The sequence below is a fragment of the Pipistrellus kuhlii genome, unplaced genomic scaffold (assembly GCF_014108245.1).
Source record: "Pipistrellus kuhlii isolate mPipKuh1 unplaced genomic scaffold, mPipKuh1.p scaffold_m20_p_87, whole genome shotgun sequence".
Taxonomy (NCBI): domain Eukaryota; kingdom Metazoa; phylum Chordata; class Mammalia; order Chiroptera; family Vespertilionidae; genus Pipistrellus; species Pipistrellus kuhlii.
The window spans coordinates 507,770-530,369 of NW_023425592.1; the positions used below are offsets into that span (position 1 = coordinate 507,770).

Consider the following 22,600-nt stretch of genomic DNA (forward strand, 5'->3'; position numbering starts at 1 on the left):
ACTGCTCTGTCTTCCAGATCACTAACCCTACCTCGTGTTGTCTCCAGACTGCTGCTGAACCAGCTGAGAATCCTCAATGTCAGGTATTGTATTTTCAGTTTTTGAATTTCACTTCCTTCTTTTGTATAGATCCCAATCCTCTGGAAGTCCTCCACCTTTTAATCTGCTTTTCACCATTTCCTTGATTGTGTGGCTGAGGGTAGCTTCCAGGCCCAGTCTGATAACAGTGTCTGCTTTTCCTGGTGGGGTTAGTCACATAGTTCTGTGACAGTGTACATTACCATTTTCTTGTGCAAAACACGGCTCCTTTCAGCTCACCATTTCCTGCTTAACTTTTGAGAATTTGCTTGAGAAAACTCTGCAGTGAGAATTATTAGGAGCTTGTCCTTCACGGCCACACCCTCAAGTCACCTGTGCTGGCGGCTCCCAGCTGTGCATGGGGAGGGAAGCCCAGTGGAAGCTGGTCACAGTTGAAGCTGGAGGATTTAATAGTTTTCTTTAAAATAAATTAATGTGTTTTCTTTGGCACCTTAGTTTATGAAGCTGCCAAACTGACAGTGCTCAAAACGGAATTATTTATTTTAAATGCAGTTGAAATTAGTAAGTTAACATACCCAAGTGCGTGGAGGAGTCTTCATCCCCCCCCCCCCCAACACACACACACGATGTGGGCGAGACCACCCATCCACATTGTGTGGCAATGAAAAGTATGCTGAGGAGCCCGAATGAATGTGCACATGAAGCAAACACATGAAGCAAGTCTCTGTGGCAGCGAGTTGGCCTAAATAAAGGATTACTCCTCATTACTGAAATTCTCTATAAAGAGCAGTGTTACATTTTGATAAAAACCACTCTTGCCCTGGCTGGAGTCCCAGTGGTCAGAGCCCAGCCCGTGCTCCGAGGGGCAGTTCTAGCCTAGCCCCATGGGGGCGCACGCAGGAGCAACCAACTAAAGTCTCTCACATCAGTGTTTCTCTCTCTCCCTCCCTTCTATTGTAAAAATCAAAGGAGCCGAAACCGGTTTGGCTCAGTGGACAGAGTGTTGGCCTGTGGTCTGAAAGGTCCCAGGTTCAATTCCGGTCAAGGGCATGTACCTTGGTTGCGGGCACACCCCCTGTAGGGGGCGTGCAAGAGGTAGCTGACTGATGATTCTCTCTCATCGATGTTTCTAACTCTCTATCCCTCTCTCTTCTTCTCTGTAAAAAATCAATAAAATAGATTTTTTTAAATAAAAAATAAATAAAAATCAAAGGAAAAATATCTGTAGGTGATTAAAAAATAAAAACCTCTTGAAATCAAGTCGAGTATCAGTATTTCAATGAGAAATTCAATAACAGATGAAGTACCTAAATGAACCACTGAAAAATCCACATGTTGGATTACTGCACAGTTTTAAGGAAAATGAAGTTACATATTAGAATGAAATCAAACAGCTACGGACACTAAAAAAAACCTCGCCATTTTGTCATCCAGCACAGACCTATTTCTTCTCTGTACAATAAAACCTCTCGACATTTTTTAAATTGTTTTAAAAACTGAACCAAAGCCCTTTAGCCCAATAGCACGGTCAGACCCTCCACAATTCAGGTCCCCTCACCGCCCCATCCACACGCCATCTGACCAGGAGGAAGGTTCCCAAGTGAGCAGGAAAAAGCAGCCACAGGTCCACTCCACGCAGTCAACGTGGCCCAGAGCGGCTTCCCACAGGCTGCTCCCGCCACGGGGACGAATGGCTGGAGACCCATCGTGACGAGCAAGAACAGAAGGATCGAGAAGTGGCATTCCTAGGCAGATGAGCACTTACAGAAGCCAGGCCTTTCTGAAGAGTGAGGTGCAAGGACTGACTGACCCGCCTCTTAGCTACTGGAGACACCGCTCCAGTCAGTTGCCTTAGCAACAACATAGTAAGCCTCAAGACGCTGATGAAGGTGAAGACGCAGCAGCATGGGGAGGCAGAGGCCTGCAGGTGGGCCACGCAAGCAGGGAGGGGAGGAGGAGGACGGCCTCCCAGGCGGATGGGGCCACACTTCTCCCGGAAGCTCGCCCTCTCCAGCTGGATGGTGCTCTAGAACCTGGCGCGGGCCCTGCTTCTCTCTCCACGCTGGGTCCTGGAGCCCACCAGGCCGCCCCGCTGCCTGCAGGAAGCAGGCGTGAGAACCAGCGTCCAAAGGAGGGGACAAGGGCACGCCCAGGGCGCTCTGTCCAGAAAGCTGTTGGGTGACTCTCCCCAGGGTGTGCCCTTCACCTGGAGAGCAATGCCATGGGCACGCATCGAGGGCCGGGCGCCAGGCTTTGCCCCCAGATCTTTCTAGAAAGTACCGGGGTAGAGTGCCTGGCTCCTCTCCTTGTGGAGAGTGGCGTTTCTCTGCATGCATCCCCGGGTCCTGCCACCGGGAGGCGAGTGCGCTGCCCTCTGCCAGGCAGACGGGTGTGGAGGCCTCCCCGGCGCCTGAGGGATTTGAGGAGCCAGCTTTGCAGCACAGGCAGCGAGTCCCAGGCCCGGCAGCATCCCCAGGTACCTGCCCAAGCCTCTGTCTGCAGGGAGGCACCCAGTTTCCCAGCCGGCGCTTCCTCACGGGTCCTGGGCTGCCTCCAGCCAGGCCCGTGGGAGCCTCACGGCTGCCAGCCTGCAGGACGGACCCGCATCCCGCACAGGAGGTGGCCTGCGACCAATCCAGAGGCGGCTCCAGCTCGGCCCGGCCCACGAGAGACACCGGTCCCCGTTGTGGGGATCCAAGGCCATGGAGGAGCCTGTTGGAGCATGTGCCCGTCACCACCGCAGGGCCCGGCACTCAGTGAGGCTACAACTGGTCCTCAGAGACGGGCACTCAGAAAACTCCATGGCAACAGAACACCAACACGCCGCCCAACCATCGGTTGGAAAGGACTGCGGAGGGATAACGCTGTTAATTCCAAAATAGAAAATCATGGTTCAGCTCCTCTTCAAGACTTACTTTTCCTCAGGAACAGACCTTTTAAAAAATGTTTGTATTGGTTTTGAGAGAGAAAGAGGACGAGAGAGACAGAAACATCAATGATGAGAATCATGGTTGGCTGCCTCCTGCACGCCCCCCACAGGGCATCGCCCCCACAGGGCATGTTCCCTGACCAGGAATCAAACCTCGGACCTCTTGGTTCCTGGGTCGACACCCAACCACTGAGCCACCACCAGGGCAGCAGACCTTCCTTTACATAAGAAACAGGAAAGATTTAAAACCTATGCCATGGGAAACCAAGAGGGCGGCATAAGGTATACACCTGTACGTGCTGCCTCTCCCAACCACACCAGAACTACAACTAAAAGACAAAACGTCTATCACCCAGACCCACGGGGAAGCTGGCCGAGTAGAAGTTCTACAACGAGAAGGAAAGAGAGGGAGCACTGAGACGGGGTAGGACATGCACAAGCACAGAGAAGCTGAGGCTCGGAGGCGGCGATCGGGCTGGCGGCTGGCGGCTGGGTGCGCTGCTTTTTTCAACCTGAACTCCAGTTTCTGGTGAGACTCTGGGACCCACACTCCTATGGGGAGAAGCTGGACTGTCTGCCATCAGGTTGGAAAGTGAGGGAGGCTTTCTTGCAGAGGTGCACAGCAATCATTGTTTACTGGACTGGGGCGTGGGGCGCAGGGACTTGGAAATGCCAAGACGCAGAGACAGCTGACAGGCAGCCCTCGCTGTTTGCCACGCCAGCGGAGGCTGTCTCCTCGGGGCTGGGGTCGGCCATCTTGGAGGGGCTGCTCGGTCACCAGTCCCTGGGGACTTGGGCCGGTGTCAGGTCCTGGGAACAGGAAGCCGGGCTCAGCCTGGGAGGAGCGGCTGGTGGGGCTGAGCGAGTCCGGGCGCCCCGGGACCTTCCGCGGGGAGCGCCACAGGCACCTGCGGCCTGGGCTCGCCGGGCGCTGCTTTTCTCAGCTTCCTTCAGGCACTAGGGTGCCAGGGGCTCCACACCTGACTTGTCCGCTGGCTGATTACCCCGGAAGTCCCGAGAGCGAGCGTCACGGGGTCGAGCTGGCTTTTTCTCAAAGTGCGCTCACAGCCAGCACCCTTCCACAAGAAACTAAAATTCCGGGTCTGTCAGAACCTGGAGCCCCAGCCCTTAAAACACAGGAAACGGGCCCAAACCACAACCTGAACCTGGCAGCCGCAGCTCCCCCATCCCCAGGGCCACTGCAGAGGCCCCCCCCCCCCCCCCCCCCCGGCTCAGCAGGTCCCCCTCCCCAGGGAGGCGTTCAGCAGTGGGGACAACGTGGGGTCCCACAGGCACCAGGACCCCCCCCCCCCGCCCCCAACTTGGCTTCTCTGAAAAGTGTTCCCAGGAGACTGGCCAGGGACCCGGTGCGAACGGCACCTTTAGGTCAGGTCCCTGCCCGCCCCCACAGTGCCGCGCTCTGAGCCACGAGCAGTGCTCTTCATGGTGTCCACTCAGCGGACAGAAATGCCTAACAGGGACTCAGCTGCTGAGCTGGCATAAACGTGAGGCAAGGTCACCGGGGCAGAGTGAGAACTGCAGAGCCTTCTCGGGGAGAAGTGGTGAGTGCGGCGGGCCGGGGAGGGGCTGCCTGCGGACTCGGGCCTCTGGAAGGTTCCAGAACCAGCCAGCAAGGACTGGGCTCCAGCTGCGGCGCTCATGGTTCCCCCAGGTCTCTGCGATCGATAACTGTGCTCTGACCAGACCACAGCCAGCACCATGCCCCTCCGGCCGGGAAGGTGGGAGACAGCGCTGTCCTCGGGAGCAGGGCGAGGCCTCTGCTGTGCGGCCCAGAGCGAGGCTGTTTCTTTCTGCAAACGTGTCCTCGGGTCCCTCCCAAGCGTGCGCCATCCTGGGCTCCCGGGGTCGAGGTCTGCAGGCCGGTGAGGGCCCCTGGGAGAGGCCCCGCTCAGCACGTGTCTCAGCCCGGCGCCCGAGTCGCGGGCGTCCCCTCGATGGAGCCGCCGGCCCGCCCGCGGCCCAGGACAACGCGGCGGACACGGGCCTGGGCTCTGCACCGAGTACGTGGGGAAACGACATCCCCGCAGGCCAGACGCAAGCAGCTTTTAATTTATTTACTTTTGGTTGTTGTCTTGTTATTGTCGTTGTTTTCGGTTAATCTTCACCTGAGGGTAATTTCCCATTAAATTTTTTAGAGAGAGAGTAAGGGAGGGGGAGAGACAGAGAGAAACATCGATGTGAGAGAGACATATTAATCTGTTGCCTCACACATGCGCCCCGACCAGGGCTGGGAATCGAGCCCACAACTGAGGTACATGCCCTTGACCAGAATCAAACCTGGTTCCCTTCAGTCTGCAGGCCGATGCTCCATCCACTGAGCCAAACTGGCCAGGGCTGGCTGTTTGTTTTTTGAAACATGTTTTTATTGATTTCACAGAGGAAAGGAGAGGGAGAAAGGGAGAGAAACATCACTGATGAGAGAGAACCATCCATCAGCTGCCTCCCGCACGCCCCACACTGGGGATCGAGCCCACAACCAGGGCCTGTGCCCTGACCCGGAATTGAACCCTGACCTCCTAATTCATAGGTCAAAGCTCAACCACTGAGCCATGCCGGCCGGGCGAAACAGGCAGTTTCACTGGGATGACAGCGTATCACGTGTTAAAGTAACCATCCCGGCAGCTCCCGGGCTGGCAGCTCTGACCACTGAGCGGTGACGGCCAGATGTCGAATCCACAGTCCAGGTCACCGCCCACAGCCCAGCCCACGAGCTCTGCCAACTTCTCACTCCATTTACAGAAGCAAATGGCAGGTTCTCGTGAGGAAAGGGGTGGATTTAGAATATCAAAAGCAAGGAGGGCAAAGCACACAGATATGGGACATGGAGCCTGGCCCGGCTTCTGCTGGAATTATCCCAGACACGGAGGCCAGGCTCCCCGAGCTGCAGGCCCGTGTGGTGGGACTCAGGTGTGCGTCAGGCCGGGCGCGGGCGGACAGGAGCGCATGTGCGAGAGGAAGACCGGAAGGGAAAGTCTGGGGCCCCCCGTCCCGTGACCCCTCGGCGTGGGACTGCCGCGAGGGGGGTGGAGGCCTCTGCGGGGGGAGGGGCGGCCGCAGCCCCGGGGCCCGGAGCCCAGTCCAGCTGGGCACACGGCGACCCGCCCACGGGGAGGTGGGAAGTTGGGGCTTGGGGGCTGGGGGGCCCCAGGGCCCCTCAAAGCACAGATGTGGCAAATGCACGCTGGGCGAAAGCTGCCAAGACGGAGAGACAGAGACGGCAGAAAAGCAGCAAGTCACCCCAAGCTCCTTCCTGGAGGCCAGGGCAGGTTAGCCACAGGAGGGCAACACAGGCTGCTGTCCCAGCCCCCGGCCCGGCCTGCCCTCCTCACACCCACACACCCTGCCCTGCCACCCCGGCTGGTGTCCAGCTGCTGGACCTGTTGAGTGTCAATGCCAGGCGCCCGGGTCCTGTCCCGGCACCATCGGCTGTTCTGCCCGGCATGCACGCTGAAGGGCTGGCACCTGCAGTGACTCACACACGCCCAGCTTAGTGTTTGGCATTTTACAGAGCTGTTTTGTTTTATTTATTTATTATTTATTTATCTGCCTACTTATTGTTAATCTTCACCTGAGGATATTTTTCCATTGCTTTTTAGAGAGAGTGGAAGGGAGGGAGACAGTAGAAACCTCGATGTGAGAGACACATGGATTGGTCACTTCCCGCGTGCGCCCCAGTCAGGGGTGGGGGTTGGAACCTGCAACCCAGACACATGCCCTAGACTGGGAACAGACCCCCATCCATGGCTCCATGGGCTGACACCTGCCCACGGAGCACCACGGCAGACGCAGCTCCAGGCGCAGACGCCGCGTCGGACACCCCCACTCCAGGTGCAGAGAACGAGGCCGTCGTGGTGTACAGCCCAGGCCGACCACAGCCCGGCTCCGGCCGGAGCGGAAATGAACGGACTGAACGTCATTGTCCAGGGTTAGTCTTTATTAGCCACAGCAGCCTTCATCACTCTGACACAAACACCTGAGTATTTTAGCGCTCATGAAAACCAAGTTATAAATATTGCTTTTGAAAACAAAGGACGCGTCCCAGGGCCCGGCCCACGCTGGCAGCACCCTCTGGCTCGGGGCACCCCATCTCTCCCACACCAGCACCTCCTGCTTGGGGGTCCCCCCCGCAGGAGAGCGGCCAGACACGCGGTTTCCGGAGCACCTCAGAGCCCGCCCACGGAGCGGCCGCAGTGTGCAGAACGCCCGTGTCGCGGGGCAGGCGGGCGCGCAGCCGGGCCCGGTGCCGCAGTGTGCAGAACGCCCGTGTCGCGGGGCAGGCGGGCGCACAGCCGGGCCCGGTGCCGCAGTGTGCAGAACGCCCGTGTCGCGGGGCAGGCGGGCGCACAGCCGGGCCCGGTGCCGCAGTGTGCAGAACGCCCGTGTCGCGGGGCAGGCGGGCGCGCAGCCGGGCAGGGTGCCGCAGTGTGCAGAACGCCCGTGTCGCGGGGCAGGCGGGCGCACAGCCGGGCCCGGTGCCGCAGTGTGCAGAACGCCCGTGACGCGGGGCAGGGTGCCGCAGTGTGCAGAACGCCCGTGTCGCGGGGCAGGCGGGCGCACAGCCGGGCCTGGTGCCACAGTGTGCAGAACGCCCGTGTCGCGGGGCAGGCGGGCGCACAGCCGGGCCCGGTGCCGCAGTGTGCAGAACGCCCGTGTCGCCGGGCAGGCGGGCGCACAGCCGGGCCCGGTGCCGCAGTGTGCAGAACGCCCGTGACGGGGGGCAGGCGGGCGCACAGCCGGGCCCGGTGCCGCAGTGTGCAGAACGCCCGTGATGGGGGGCAGGCGGGCGCGCAGCCGGGCCCGGTGCCGCAGTGTGCAGAACGCCCGTGTCGCCGGGCAGGCGGGCGCACAGCCGGGCCCGGTGCCGCAGTGTGCAGAACGCCCGTGTCGCCGGGCAGGCGGGCGCACAGCCGGGCCCGGTGCCGCAGTGTGCAGAACGCCCGTGACGCGGGGCAGGGTGCCGCAGTGTGCAGAACGCCCGTGTCGCCGGGCAGGCGGGCGCACAGCCGGGCCCGGTGCCGCAGTGTGCAGAACGCCCGTGTCGCCGGGCAGGCGGGCGCACAGCCGGGCCCGGTGCCGCCGGAGGCCTCAGGGCCGTCACTCCGAGCACCTGGGACCCAGGGGCACTTAGCACAGCACCCCAGTGCTTTTCCACAACCCGTGTGGCAAGCGTCACCCGAGCAAACACACCGAGCCCCTGGCCTCCCATCTCCCGGGGAGCAGGTGGGCGGGAGCCGCAGCTGTCCTGCCCCTCCTGGCCGCTCACTGCTCTGTCCATGTCTGAGCTCGAGCAGGTTTTAGGTTTAGATCCTCGATTTCAAGTACTCTGTTTCCCCAAAAATAGGACAGTGTCTTATATTAATTTTTTCTCCCAAAGTTGTGCTAGGTCTTATTTTCAGGGGATGTCTTATCTTTCCATGCGCTAGGTCTTATTTTTGGAGGATGTCTTATTATCGGAGAAACATGGTAGGAACTGTCTGAACAAGCAGGCACTGCCCTCCCTATTGCCCTGACAGCCCCACAGGTGTGACCTCCTGGCGACCTCGGGAGGGGGGTCTGAGGGCACCTGGACCCAGGGCTGGTCGCCAGCCCCTCGCACGACACCCCACCCCACCCCCACCCGTGGCCTGCCGCCCTCTGCTCCCCTCCACTCGGAATCCCACAGAGCGGCGGGCCTGCACTTACGAGACAGGGAGTGGGTGCCCTTGGGCAGGTACTCCAGCAGGAGGGCGCTGTCGTCCCCGAGCACGTCGGCCTTGAGGGACAGCAGGCTGTTCTTACTCATGAGCGCCGCCCGCAGGTTGGCCACGGCGGTGGCCTGCTGCAGCGCCTCGTCCTTCTCGGGGGTGAGGGGCCGGCCCAGGTAGCTGGCTTCTGCCCCCAGGAAGCCCTCGTCCACGTGGGCACAGGGGTCCACCCTGTCCCCGCGGCTGTCGGAGCTGCTGGCCTCGGCGACGGTCAGCTCTGCATCTGGGAGGAGACAGAACTGAAGGTCACTTCAAGGCTCTCCAGGCGGGGATCCGCCAGGGCCACGCGCTTCCTGTCAGCCACCCCTCTGCCGCCGCCCAGGACACGCCCGGCCAAGAAGGCCCCGCTGGGCCGCTCGCGCTGCGCCCGGGCCGCAGGCTCCGGCTGCACCTCGCTCACAGACCGCCTGCTCCCCTAAATCTACAGACCCCAGCGAAACCTCCTGGAGGGCACCTTTGTGATCTTAGGCAAAGACTTCTTAGCTAGGACACCCAGAGAGCGTGAACCACAATAAAAGAAGTTCACAAATTGTACTTTGTCGAATTTTAAATGTGTGCTCCTCAAAAGACAGTGTGAACTAAAAATGAGCCAAAGACTGGGAGAGAAAGCACAGGAACTGTCAGCTCAGCAGTGACAAGCAGACAAGGTCCCCACAGGAGGTGCTGGCAGCCAGCCACGCCCACAAACACGCCGCCCGCCCGCCCGCCGGCAGGACCTCCTGAGCGGACACCGAGGAGGCGAGCGGCCACAGCCTGGCCCGGGCCCACAGCGGCTTTGGGTGTCACAGCCAAAATCTCCAAAATGACCGCACAGCCCGCAGCTGAGTGAAGGGGTCAGCTGACAGCCAGGGCAGAAGGGCACCCGGCAGCACAGGGTGACTCGTGGACGCCACGGCCACAGGAAGGGGACTCAGAGCACGCCGAGCGTCACAGGCGTGGACGGGGCCTGCGCCAGGGCTGGGTCCGAGCCAGAGCCGCCTCAGGGTCCCGGACGTGGCTGGCTGTGGTCTGCACGATGACGTCCTGGGGGCCACGCGAAGGAGCACAGGCTGCCTCCCATCACTGCTTACAGCCATCTACCGTACCATTGTCTCCAAGTGAGCTCTGTGATTGCACTGCTCAAGCTGGCCGCTGGGAGGCGTCCGGAGGGGCTGCTGGGAGGACATGGTGGTGGGAGGGCTGGCAGAAAGGGCGGGAGGGGGCATTCTTGGTGGTAGAAATGGTCTCTCTCCTCACAACAGAGGTGTGACATCTGCCAAAACCCATCAAACTCACTCACTAGAGTGGTTAAAATTAAGAATACAGTGAAAGGAAAAGGAAGGGGAGGGGAGGGGAGAGTCCTGGCCAGTTTGGTGCAGTGTTTAGAGTGTCAGTCTGGAGACTCAAGAGTCACGGGTTCGATTCCGGTCAAGGGTATGTACCTCAGTTGCAGGTCCCCTGTGGGAGGCAGCCAGTCAATGTTTCTATCTCTCTGTCTCTTCCCCTCCCTCCACTCTCTAAAAATCAATGGGGAAATGTCCTTGGTGAGGATTAACAACAAAAAGGCAGCTCTGGCTGGGTGCTCAGGTGGCTAGAGCATTGTTCCATACACTGGGAGGTTGAGGGTTCAATTCCCAGTCAGGGCACATATCTAGGTTGTGGGTTTGATCCCAATTGTGGTGCATATGTAAGGCAACCCTCTCACATTGATGTTTATCTTTCTCCCTTCCTCTCTCTCTGAAAATCAATGAAAACATCCTGGGGTGAAGATTAAAAAAATAAATAAAAATTAAAAAGACAACGGGCCGAGCTACAGAGGCTGTGGGGCCGCCCAAACCCACTCGCATTCCACTTAGAAAAGCCTGCAGGCCGGCAGCTCAGCGCAGAGGGTCCACCGAGAGCCAGGAAGCCCGGGTTCAATTCCTAGTCAGGCTCAGGCCCAGGCCGCAGGCTCGACTCCCAATGGGGGGTATGCAGGAGGCAGCTGATGGATGATTCTCTCTCCTCACTGATGTTTCCATCTCTCTCTCCCCCTTCCTCTCTGAAACCAGTAAGAACACATTTAAGAGAAAGAGCTGGCCATTCCTGATAACCCTGAAGCCGCCCCTCAGCCACTCTGCGCCGAGGTCTTCACTCAGGAGAAGTGAAAGCTCGAGGCAGCTGGCGCCGAGCGCCCAGAGGCTCACTCCGCAGCGCAGCGCAGCGCAGCGCCGGCTGGCCAGAGGCCGGTCAGGGCGGCGGCATTTCAGGCCGCAGAGGACGCCGACCACCGGCGCTGCCCAGGGCCTTGTCCCTCGTCCGCCCAGACACATGGGGATGCCTGGTGAGCTCTTCCTCCAGCGCCCTCTGGTGGGGGGGTGACAGGGACACCCCAGCTCTGAGAGGGGGGCCCCCTGAGCAGGAAAAGCAACTACATTGGCTGCTCAGCAAAGCCCAGGGTGAGTGCAGGCGATGATTCCAAAGTGTGGCCCAGGGACAGGTCGCAGAAGCACGAACCAGGAGGCACGGGGTGCAGGGCACGACCCCCCCACCCCTGAGCGCTCTCCTTCGGAGGTCGTGCCCGCCTGCCCCGCCCTGTGCCCTCCCCAAGTGCCACCCGTCCATCCCACAGGGCGCTGCTGTCTGCGGGAGCCTGGGTCAGGGGAGTGCGGGCACAGCACTGATCCGGGCGGCCGGAGCCAGGGCCAGCCCCACCCCATGGGCTGCTGGCAGCATGCACGTTACTTTTCGTTCAGATGCATTTCCCCCAAATGCCATCCTAAACAAGCTGGTTCTCCACACGGAGGTCACCAAACCAGCCGGCGGTGCTGAGCACTGGCCCGTCCGTTAACACACACGGCGGTGCCAGCTTCTCGGGAGGACTGCGCTGTGGCCAGACCTTCCGGGAGGGACAAGAGGAGAGGCCACAGGCTCAGCCCGGACCAGCCCCCCTCAGCCCGGACCAGCTCCCCTCAGCCCCCCCTCAGCCAGGACCAGCCCCCCTCAGCCCGGACCAGCTCCCCTCAGCCCGGACCAGCCCCCTCAGCCCGGACCAGCCCCCCTCAGCCCGGACCAGCCCCGCTCAGCCCGGACCAGCCCCGCTCAGCCCGGACCAGCCCCCCTCAGCCCAGACCAGCTCCTCTCAGCCCGGACCAGCTCCCCTCAGCCCCCCCTCACCCCGGACCAGCTCCCCTCAGCCCGGACCAGCCCCCCTCAGCCCGGACCAGCCCCCCCTCAGCCCGGACCAGCCCCCCTCAGCCCGGACCAGCTCCCCTCAGCCCGGACCAGCCCCCCTCAGCCCGGACCAGCCCCCCTCAGCCCGGTCCAGCCCCCCTCAGCCAGGTCCAGCCCCCCTCAGCCCGGACCAGCCCCCCTCAGCCCGGTCCAGCCCCCCTCAGCCCGGACCAGCCCCCCTCAGCCCGGACCAGCTCCCCTCAGCCTGGACCAGCTCCCCTCAGCCCGGACCAGCCCCCCTCAGCCCGGTCCAGCCCCCCCCAGCCCGGCCCCGCCCCCCTCAGCCCGGACCAGCCCCCCTCAGCCCGGTCCAGCCCCCCTCAGCCCGGACCAGCCCCCCTCAGCCCAGACCAGCTCCCCTCAGCCTGGACCAGCTCCCCTCAGCCCGGACCAGCTCCCCTCAGCCCCCCCTCAGCCCGGACCAGCTCCCCTCAGCCCGGACCAGCTCCCCTCAGCCCGGTCCAGCCCCCCTCAGCCCGGACCAGCCCTCCTCAGCCCGGACCAGCTCCCCTCAGCCCGCACCAGCCCCCCTCAGCCCGGACCAGCTCCCCTCAGCCCGGACCACCCGGAGGGCTGGGAGGTCGGACTGGGCCGGAGAGGCTGTGGCGGGCGTGGCAGCCGGCACCCAACAGCAGCTGCTCTGCAGCCCCAGGCGCCCAGGACGTCCCGGCCTCGGCTCAGTGCGGACATCTATTTCACTACACCCCGGCCTCAGCCTGCCCAGACCCTGCCCGGGCTGTGGGGATGCCTGGCGCAAGGCCCTGGGCTCTTACTGCCCAGGGGTACAAGCCTGCCTCCTGGGGTCCAGGCCAGGTGAGGCTGGACACGGGGAGACGAGGGACAACAGGTCTGGCATAAGGTCCCTCTGGACCCAAAACATCACACGTGTCTACACGTGTCAATGCTACTCCCACGACCTACACACACATCACACGTGACTCAGGATGTTTCCCTGGAAGCCACCAGGCTAGAATGCATTAGGCCTGTAGCTCAGAAACAAATACTCGAAGCAGTAATAGGCCCAAGAGTCAGCATGCCGAGGGCACAGAGGGGCCGGGGCGGGCTGCCGCCGCTGGATGGACCCCTGAGCGAGCACTGGAGGTAAGTAACCACAGGACGTGTTCCTCTGGGGAAGGCCTTTTCTCTGGAGGGCCGGAGGGAGAAACTCTCCTCCAAGCTTCGGGAGCCCTCTCACGAAAACAAAGGGTGCTCACTGCGGAGCACATGCTTCCCGCCCAGGCCCCACGCCAGCCCACAGCCTCCGTGCTGGCTTAGCAACTCGGTACAATCCAGGAGGAGCAGCTCATGGTTGCCTTGGTAACCCAAGGGATTGAAGACATTAACAAGAGTACACAGTCAAAATCACTTGTTGGATTCTAAAAACACCTTCTGCTTGATAACCGCATTTCAAACCTCAAGCCCACAGCTCAGCAGGCCGCTGTCTCCGGCACAGACGGCTCTCCCGTCCCAGGCCTCCGGGAGCTCAGCACAGGCGGCCCTCGCACGGCCTCATCCCTGCCAGGCGCCGCGGGCTGCTGCTCATGTCCTATCAGAGCTGGCGGATGGCGACACCAAGTGTGGAGCAGACCGGCCCGCCGTCCCGTCCCAGTCTTTACCGACCGCTAGCAGGGGGACAGGTGGCGTGTCCATCGGCTCAGACACCGCCTCCTTCTCACTGAGTCTGGCTCAGCGCCAGCAGGCTCGGGCTGCCTATCAGGACTTTGCAGTGCCTGGATTGTCACAACCAGGAACAGGTTGCTACTGGCTGACATCCCAGGACACCCCACGTGGAGTCACCCAGCCAGGCCGAGACCCTGGTCAGCCCAGCACCCAGCAGGTACAGTGGCCGTGAGGCTGAGGAGGAATCTGTCAAGCTACAGTGCATCCTGGACACCACTGTTTAGTGAATACAGAGTTGCAATTTGGAGATAGAGAGAAAGTTTGGGAAAGAGCGATGGGTGCACAACAATGTGGCTGTATTTAATGCCAGTGAACCTTACACTTAGAATGGTTACAAAGGTGTCCTTTGTGGTTCGCATTTTCACGACAGCGATGCGATGAGAGCTTCAGTGCCCGGGGCCAGAGGGCAGTCTTCCCCCTGAGGAGAGCGAAACAGGTCTCCCCAGGGTCCCCGAAGCCCTCGGGCAGGGGCGGGGCCTCCACCAGCACACGCCATTTGTGATTTTCCAGGACTTATCACCCCACAGTTTGCTGCCTTCTGCCCATCTCTGTCCACTCGCTCGGTTGATTTCTAACCTCTTCCTGGAGAGGGCTCCCCTAACCTAACCACCGCCCTCGAGTCCCAGGGTGCTCGTTCCTCCAGGTGCCCCTGAGAAGGAGGCATGACCAGAGTTACCATCAGGAAGAGCACCTGACATTCAGGGAATGTAACTGCTGGTCACTCATCTGGGAAACAGATACACAGCATCGGCCAGCGTGAAGACTGGCCCGCACAGCGGCTGCGAGAGTCTGGGGATGTGTCCCTTGTCTGCGGAGCAGGCAGCCATGGCCCACCCCACATCCGGGCCCCGGGAACAAGGGAAGGCTTACCGGAGTCCCGGCCGCTGAAGGGCTGCCCGGACGTCTGCGAGAAGGCTGGCACCGGGGACCCGGCCTGGCTCTCGTCCTCCACCTGCTGCGTGATGTGCCGGACGGTCTCTTTGTTTTTCCGATTCTTCCTTCGGCCCGTGGGCTGCCAGCCATCCCCTGCGGCCTGCTCAGAGAAAGGGTTCTGCGGCTCGCCCCCTCCGCAGTGCGAGGGCGAGCTCTGCTCCTCCTTGACGCGCAGAGGCCCGCAGCCCGCGTCGCCGGGCCACAGCGCCTGCGAGGACAGGTCGTCGGCGCTGTTGGCCTTGGACTCCTGGTCCTCTTTGCCGTAGCTGCTTCCTCCCTCGTGACAGCTGGCGATGGCCGAGTCTCCGGAAGAATTGGTGGGACTGGGGCGCCGAGCCAGCCACGGGGAGATGCTCCTTCCGGCCATCACGGCGGAGAGGAGCGCGTCGGCGCTGCTGCCGGGCGGGGCGGCCATCTCGAACTCCGAGAGCTCGTCCGAGGCGTCCGGCTTGATGCTGATGTCCAGCGCGGCCTTGATGAAGTCGTGGCACGCCTGCACGATGTCCGTCATCTGCAGGAAGCTGGCCGCGGACATGACCTCGATGACGTTCCGGCTGGTGAGGGCCAGGTGGGCGGAGTACATGAAGTCGATGATGGCCTGGAAGCCCTGGGCGGTGACGATGTCCAGGTGCGTGACCGTGGCCGGCTCGGACGCCTTCTGCACCTGGCAGTACAGCGTCTTGAAATAGCGGCTGCTGCCGAGCAGCACGTTCTTGTGGGCCTTGAACACCTTGCCCTCGACCACGACGCACGCGTCACACAGGACGCCGTGCTGCCTCTGCTCGTCCAGCTCGCGCAGCAGGTGCCGGTAGTGGGACGCGATTTCCATATCTTCCTTCCGGTTGTTCATCGGGAAGCCTCGGCGCCGCCTCTCCTACACACTCTGTGGGGACAAGAAGGGCAGTTACCACTCCGAGGCCGGTGCTGCGGAAGGACGGCGGAGGACGGCGGAGGAAAGCGGAGATAGGCGGAGGACGAAGGCGGAGGACGGCGGAGGGAGGCTGAGGGAGGCGGAGGAAGGCGGAGGACGGCGGAGGGAGGCGGAGGACGGCGGAGGGAGGCGGAGGGAGGCGGAGGGAGGCGGAGGACGGCGGAGGACGGCGGAGGGAGGCGGAGGAAGGCGGAGGAAAGCGGTCGAAGGCGGAGGACGAAGGCGGAGGACGGCGGAGGACGGCGGAGGGAGGCGGAGGACGGCAGCGAGCCTGCCGCCGGCCCGAGCAGACCCAGCGGGCCCGGCGAGGGTGGGGCAGGGAAGGGAGGCTCTGGTTCAGGCCCTCAGCATGGACACGGTTTTTGGACAGAATCCTACGCGTACAGCAAACTCTCAGAACACAAAGCAAATGTTGCCCAAACAAGGACAATGTCCACCAAGAGTGAAGCGGGACTCTTACCCAAACGGAATATCTAGGGTAAGTCACCTGTGTCCTCGTCCCTCGCCTCTGAAGGAACATCCTAAAAGCAAAACACAAAAGGGAAGACTTCCTACAGAAAGCCCTTGAGCTGCCACAGCCTTCGCCCGATTGCCAGAGGTCTGCCCTCCCCCGGCGCCATCAGCTCCCAGTCGGAGGTCCTGGACCAGCTCTGGTCCCTCGAGGACCCCGGCAGAGGGCGGCACCCCGGGGGCCTCAGGCAGCTGTAGTGCCTTATCCATCTCCATGCTGCGCCCCTCCCTGTGCATTCCGCCTGCGTCTCCCAGCCATGTACCTTGTCCTCTCTCTTCACCGCCTACCTTGGTTTCTCTGGGACCAAGTGCCACAGACCAGGCAGCTTAAACAGAATTCTGTTCTAGCAGCGTCTGGAGGCCTGAATCCCAGACGGAGGGTCAGCAAGGTCCCCCCACTGAAGGCTGAGGGACGGCGCACCTGCCAGTGGCTGACCCCTTGGCCTCCTTGGCTGTGGACATCTCCACCCGCCTCTGCCTCCCCCCGCATCGCCCTGTGTGCCCCCATCCCTGTGCCCCCTCGGAGAACTCCAGCCATGCTGGACTAGATCCGCCTGCTCCACGCACCCTCACCTTCACTAGAGACATCCGACTGATTCCTGGCCACGCAGGGGAGAACCCAGGCACCGTGTGCGAAGAGAAAGCGCCTGCTCATTACCTGCCTTCCCACCTGAATGGATCTCTACTGGCCAGTGAACCAGAGCCCCAGGAGCCAGGAAGGTGGCGGGAGGGGAGAGGAAGCTCAGCGCGTTGTACAGAAGAGCAACAACTCACAACGGGCGGCATGGCCAGTTCTGAAGTGTGGCATCCCTTAGTCAGGAAAGCTTAAACCAGCGCTTCCCAGACACTTGTCGGGAGAAGATGATATCATTTTCGTTAGGGGAAAAGGACGGGGACACGGAACTGAAAGTAATCTAAGATAACAGTCATCTCAGTAGATTGGTCAGCTGTGGGAATCCGGGACAACCTCCATCTCCGGAAGCTTAGGGCGGCAGCTACATGTGTTTCATTTGAAAATCTTTTAGCGTCAGGAAATGTCTGTGGGGTCCAGCCCACCTGGCCAAAGAAGAAACATGGCTGCCTGATGGCCAGCTGCCCAGTCAGTTTGGCTACTGTGATCCTAAAAATGGAAGCACCCTGGACAGCCAAGCCAGTCCTGTCATATACCCACCAACAGTGAGGGCACCCGACCAAAAGTGCGGGCACCCGGAGACCACAGCAAGCTCATGGTGTGAGGGCAAGAGCAGCAGAGCACCTGCCCTGTCTGGCGGAGTGCATCTAACACACACGTGGCCATGGAACACACACATGGCTGTGGAACACACGTGGCCATGGAACACACACCTGGCCATGGAACACACACCAAGCCAATAGAACACACACCGAGCCAATGGAACACACACGTGGCCATGGAACACACACATGGCTGTGGAACACACGTGGCCATGGAACACACACCTGGCCATGGAACACACACCAAGCCAATAGAACACACACCGAGCCAATGGAACACACACGTGGCCATGGAACACACGTGGCCATGGAACACATGTGGCCTTGGAACACACACCGAGCCAATGGAACACACACATGGCCATGGAATAAACACCGAGCCAATGGAACACATGCGTGACCATGGAAGACACACCTGGCCGCAGGACACACAAATGTCCAAGGAACACTCATCTGTTCACAGAACACACATCAGCTCATGGAAACAACCTGTGGGACACGCCTAAGGACAGATAACCTGATCACCTGTGCTGCCGCCTGGAGCAGAGGGCACTTATGCATCAAAGGGGCACATGTGGCACCCCTTGAAACAACCTCTTTGATACCAAACAAACTTGAATCCATGTTCTAGACCAAACCTCCAGAATCGAGTTAGCCAGAATGGGCCTGGGGGCTGGGAGTGGCCCTGCCATGGACAGCCAGGGACATGGTGACGACGGACATGACCCCCCGGGCTGTGGGCAATGCAGGGGCTCCCGGGGAGTCCTGTCTGGGCAGGCAACGTGCCCCGTGCTCCCAGTGCCATTCCAAGGATGAGTGCTTCCCTGATGGAGGCCAGGAAGCCGCCCTCTTGCAGAATGCACAGGGCGTGGGGCGTGAAGACTGCCTGGATGGGTTGGCCAGCTGCACTGTGTGCCCTGGGAGCAGGGCAGGGTAATTTTTCCTTTCGTCCCCAAGGAGCTCTGCCAGGAAGGCAGCTTGTAATAAAAATGTGAAACAGTGGATGCAATTTAGCGGTCTTGTCCCTGTCCACCCGGACGAGCACCAGTCGGTGCAGGGCCCGGGACCCGCTGGCACCCTGCTCCGGGGAGGGGTCACACTTGAGAATTTGGAACAGCTCATAAGACGTGAACGTCCCTCTCAAACATCACCACACTTCTCTCACCTCTCACCTCTGACTTTTCACCTCTGCTTTTCAGCGAGGCTTAACTTAAACTTAACATTTTCCTTGCAGTGTGATCTGACACACAGGTTGTTTAAAGTGGGAACAAGATAACTGTAGTGCTAGAATCAAACTGTGTGGTCCCTCAGCCTCCTGAGGAGGGACGTCTGAGCCCAATTCCACTAGACGGTCTTTGCCACTACATCGGCCAGTTTTAAACGGGACACGGGTTGGACAGACAGTCACTGACAAGACGTGCGGTTGGCCGGCGGGGGAGGTCTCCGCCTCGCGGCCTTCTGGGGGATTTGGAGGAGGGGCCATGCCAACGTCTGGAGGAGGGGGAGCGCTGGGACCCGCACCGCACCCTGGGAACGGAAGGTGGGCAGTCGTTTTGGAAGACAGCTTGCCAGTGTCTTCAAAGTTGAGCAAATACCCTAGGACTCGACAACACCAACACAGGAACCTACCCAGGGGACGCGGGAACACAGACCCACGGGAGGACTTACACAGAAACGTGCACAGCGGCTTTATCATCGCAGTCCCACCAGGAATCCACCCAAACGTGCCAGCAGGTGAACAGGCAGGTGCGTCCCAGCAGACCGGGCACCTTGCCCCCCTCCCGCTCCCGAGCTTGTCTGACCATCCCTCCACACACCTGGGCGGACCTCAAAATAATGACGCTGCAGAAAAGAAGCCAGACAGAAGGGACAGGGCATGAGCGCATTTCTATGAAACTCTAGAAAACACAGCCTAGTCGACAGGGAAGGAGCCAGGAGTCGGCGGGGCCAGGCTGGCTGGGCCGGGCAGAGGGCTCTGGGCTTTGGCCGGTGTTTTCACAGGGTGTGCAAATGCTTCGCTCGCACTAAGCGACAGCAGTATTTGTATGTAAATTACTCCTTAATAAAGTTAACCAGAAATCTATTTTTGTGAAAATAGATTGTTCTTGCTCAACTACAAACCTGTACTTAAATTTACTGACATTTGTTGTGGGTGAGTGTTGTCCCCCCAAAATTCATTTTTTGAAGTCCTAACTCCCAGAGCTCAGAAGGTGACCTCACCTGGAAAGAGGGTCATGGCAGATATAATTGGTGAAGATGAGGCCCCTGAGGGCCCCGATCCCCATGTGGCCCATGTCCTTATAAGAAGGGGAGTTTGGCCGAAGCCGGTTTGGCTCAGTGGTAGAGCGTCAGACTGAAAGGTCCCGGGTTCGATTCCGGTCAAGGGCATGTACATTGGTTGCAGGCACATCCCCAGTGGGGGGTGTGCAAGAGGCAGCTGGTCGATGTTTCTCTTTCATCGACGTTTCTGGCTCTGTCTCTCTCCCTTCCTCTCTGTAAAAGATCAATAAAATATATTTAAGAGAAAAAAAAAGGCGAGTTTGGACGTAGGCACATAGAGAGCACCTGTGAGCACAGATGCTGCTCTGAGGCAAGGAACCCCCAGAAACCGCAGAACCCGGAAGGGTCCTGCTCAGCCTCCTCCCGAGGGCCCTGAGGGCGCGAGGGGATAATGCTCTGTTGCCCAGGACACAGTGTGTGGTCCTCAGTTAGGAAAACCCAGGACGCTCACCACACCTCCCTCCAGAGGAGCCCCAGAGGCCAGGGTGCGGCTGTGAGGGGAGAATCCGCTCCTGGGCTCCCATGTCCGGCAGCACGAGGCAGCCCGACCCCTGGCTCCCGCCTCTGGGCACTCCGTTCCCTCGCTGTGTGTTCAGGTGGTTCACCATGTGTTGAAAACCCACTTTATAAACCAAACTTATAGACACAGTATTATGACGCATGGTTACATTTTGAAATTTAAAAGTGAGCCTGGCCAGTGTGGTTCAGTTGGCTGAGTGTCACCCACGCATCAGATGGTCCTGCGTTCCGTTCCCAGTCAGAGCGCACACCCAGGCTCCATCCCCACTAGAGGCCATGCAGGAGGCAGCTGAAGAGTGTTTCTCTCTAAACGATGTTTCTCTCTCTCTCCCTCTTCCTTCCTCTCTCTCTAAAAATCAATAAAATATGTATTTTTTAAATAAGTTAAAAAATAAAAATCAATAAAAACATTTTAAAACATAAGTTTTTAAATGAGCTCCTCACTGGAGAGAAACAATCCAAAATGTGAGCAGAATCACTCCCAGAGGCCAGGCACCTGGACGTTCATGAGAACAAACGGAGGCTGTTGGACGCTGAACGTGACATCTCCCAGCCGCAGCCGGGCGACCTTCTCAAACACACACGTGTGGCTGCCACCTGCCCACTGTCGGCCCTTTGGTCAGGGGCTCTGCAGGCCCAGCCCCATGCTCGGCCTCCGCTCCTCCCTCCCTGCTGCTCTGGCCTCTTTCAGTTCCTTGACTCCCATCAGCCCGGAGCACCTTCCCCGCCTGCTCACATGTTACTTCCTCTCTCCAGCACCCCCACCCCAACCACCCAGGGCCAACCCTCCTCCAAACACCATGGGGTGTTCCCTCCCTGCCCAGCTCACGTCATGCGACTGTACGCCTTGGCAGAGCCAAATGGTAATTGTATTTGAATCACACATTAGCCCAACCCTTTTACATGCCAGCCCAGGTGTGCACAGTAGCCTGGGTCACTGTGAGGACAGCACCCACCTGCGCAGACAGGCAGCCCCCACTCCCCCAGGGCTAGACCAGAGTAGGGTGATCTCAGGTCAGTAAAGTGCTGTGGGGGCCACTGAGGAGGGGCTGGGCTGGGGCAGCTTCCTCGAGGGAGGTACCCACAGGAAGCATTCAGAGACGGACCACACTCTGAGGGTCAGAGGCAGTCCTGTCAGGGCCTTAAGGAGCAGCGTCCATGCTGCACTGCTGTGAGTCTGGGCGGAAGAACCACCTGGCTGAGCCAGTCCCCACAGAGCCTTGAGACAACGAACGAGCCTGTGTCTCAGGATGGACAAGTGGCCAACAAGAGACCCTGCATCCGGCTCAGGCCTGCTGGCTGAGAATCCTGCCAGCCCTTAGGGCGGCTGATACCAGGTACCAAGACGGAGAACCCAGAGGCCAGTGCTTTGAGGGGAGAGAAGCCTCGAGCACAGCCACCACCTGGTCCTTGGCATCCCCACTCAGCTCTGGCGCCTGGGCGTGGCCCGGGCGGGAGGCCCTGGGCATTCACCTGGGAGCGGAGTCACAGGCAGCTCCGGGAACTTCCCATTCCTCTGCTTCCGCTGGGGGAAGTTGGTCTGGGTGGGAGAGAGAAAGGGGAAGATGTCACCTCAATGCGTGTACCCAGGCACCTCCAGCCATGCTGGGGCGGGTCTGGACCTCTTGTCCTTAAACTGTGCTTGCTCTTTTGTTGTAAGTCCTCATCCAAGGTGTTTTTCCATTGCTTTTAGAGTAGGGGTGTCGAACTCAATCAGAGAAGGGGCCAAAATCTAAAATCCAGCCTAAATCGCAGGCCGAATGGTTTACTGAACAGTCATAAACTGTCATTGTGATGGAAACGCAGCGGAGTGCAGTGATGACAGCGCGGTGCGGGCCACATTGCAAGGCCTGGCGGGACGGATTTGGCCCGCGGGCCTTGTGTTTGACACATGTGTTTTAGAGAGAATGGAAGGGGAAGAGAGGAGGGTAAGAAATACCCACATGACGTGAGAGAGACATGTGGACGGATAGCCTCCGAGCGTGCCCCTACGAGGGGGGCACTTGCAACTGAGGTACAAGCCCTCGACCGGAAGTCTAACCCGGGACCCTCTAACCCAATGGTCGGCAAACCTCGGTACGTGAGCCACATGCGGCTCTTTGGCCCCTTGAGTGTGGCTCTTCCACAAAATACCGCATTCGGTGCGATTGAAACTTTGTGGCCCATGCACAAAAGTCGGTTTTTGGCTCTCAAAAGAAATTTCAATCGTTGTACTGTTGATATTTGGCTCTGTTGACTAATGAGTTTGCCGGCCACTGGTATAACCATGGACCCAAAACAGTCAAAGCAGACCATGCTCATCTTAACAGGCAGTGACACTCCCGTCAGCTCATCTCGGGGGCACAAGGCTTCGGCAGAGGAGCTGTGTTCCTCCAACAGGCAGGTCTTGGGCACATCCGGTGAACGCAGGCGGTGGGCCTGGAGGCTCCTCCCCTGAGGCAGGCCCACGGCTCAAGGCCACCCCAGCTCATGGAGTCTACAAAACTATAGGACCTTTTTTTTTTCTTTTCTTTTCTTTTTTGCATTAAACCTTCGAGACTGAAACCCTACATGTTCAACTCAAGAAATACTTCTAAAATGTCTACATGC

General features: G+C 59.9%; 1 protein-coding gene across 3 annotated transcripts in view; it reads right to left on the bottom strand.

Annotated features, from left to right (window-relative positions):
• The window catches only part of ZBTB46 (zinc finger and BTB domain containing 46), a 39,007-nt gene that overhangs the window by 8,470 nt on the left and 7,937 nt on the right, over positions 1 to 22,600 (bottom strand). The window contains exons 1-3 of one of the 3 annotated variants that reach the window (XM_036425901.2): positions 21,485 to 21,664; positions 14,476 to 15,421; positions 8,672 to 8,956 (exon numbers count right to left, since the gene is read on the bottom strand). In XM_036425901.2, the coding sequence (XP_036281794.1) occupies positions 8,672 to 8,956; positions 14,476 to 15,388 (1,198 nt within the window). In that variant the 5' untranslated portion in view covers positions 15,389 to 15,421; positions 21,485 to 21,664. Of the gene's footprint in view, positions 1 to 8,671; positions 8,957 to 14,475; positions 15,422 to 15,929; positions 16,032 to 21,484; positions 21,665 to 22,600 lie in introns of those variants that run through there. The other 2 variants (XM_045577281.1, XM_036425899.2) reach the window with 2 other exon arrangements.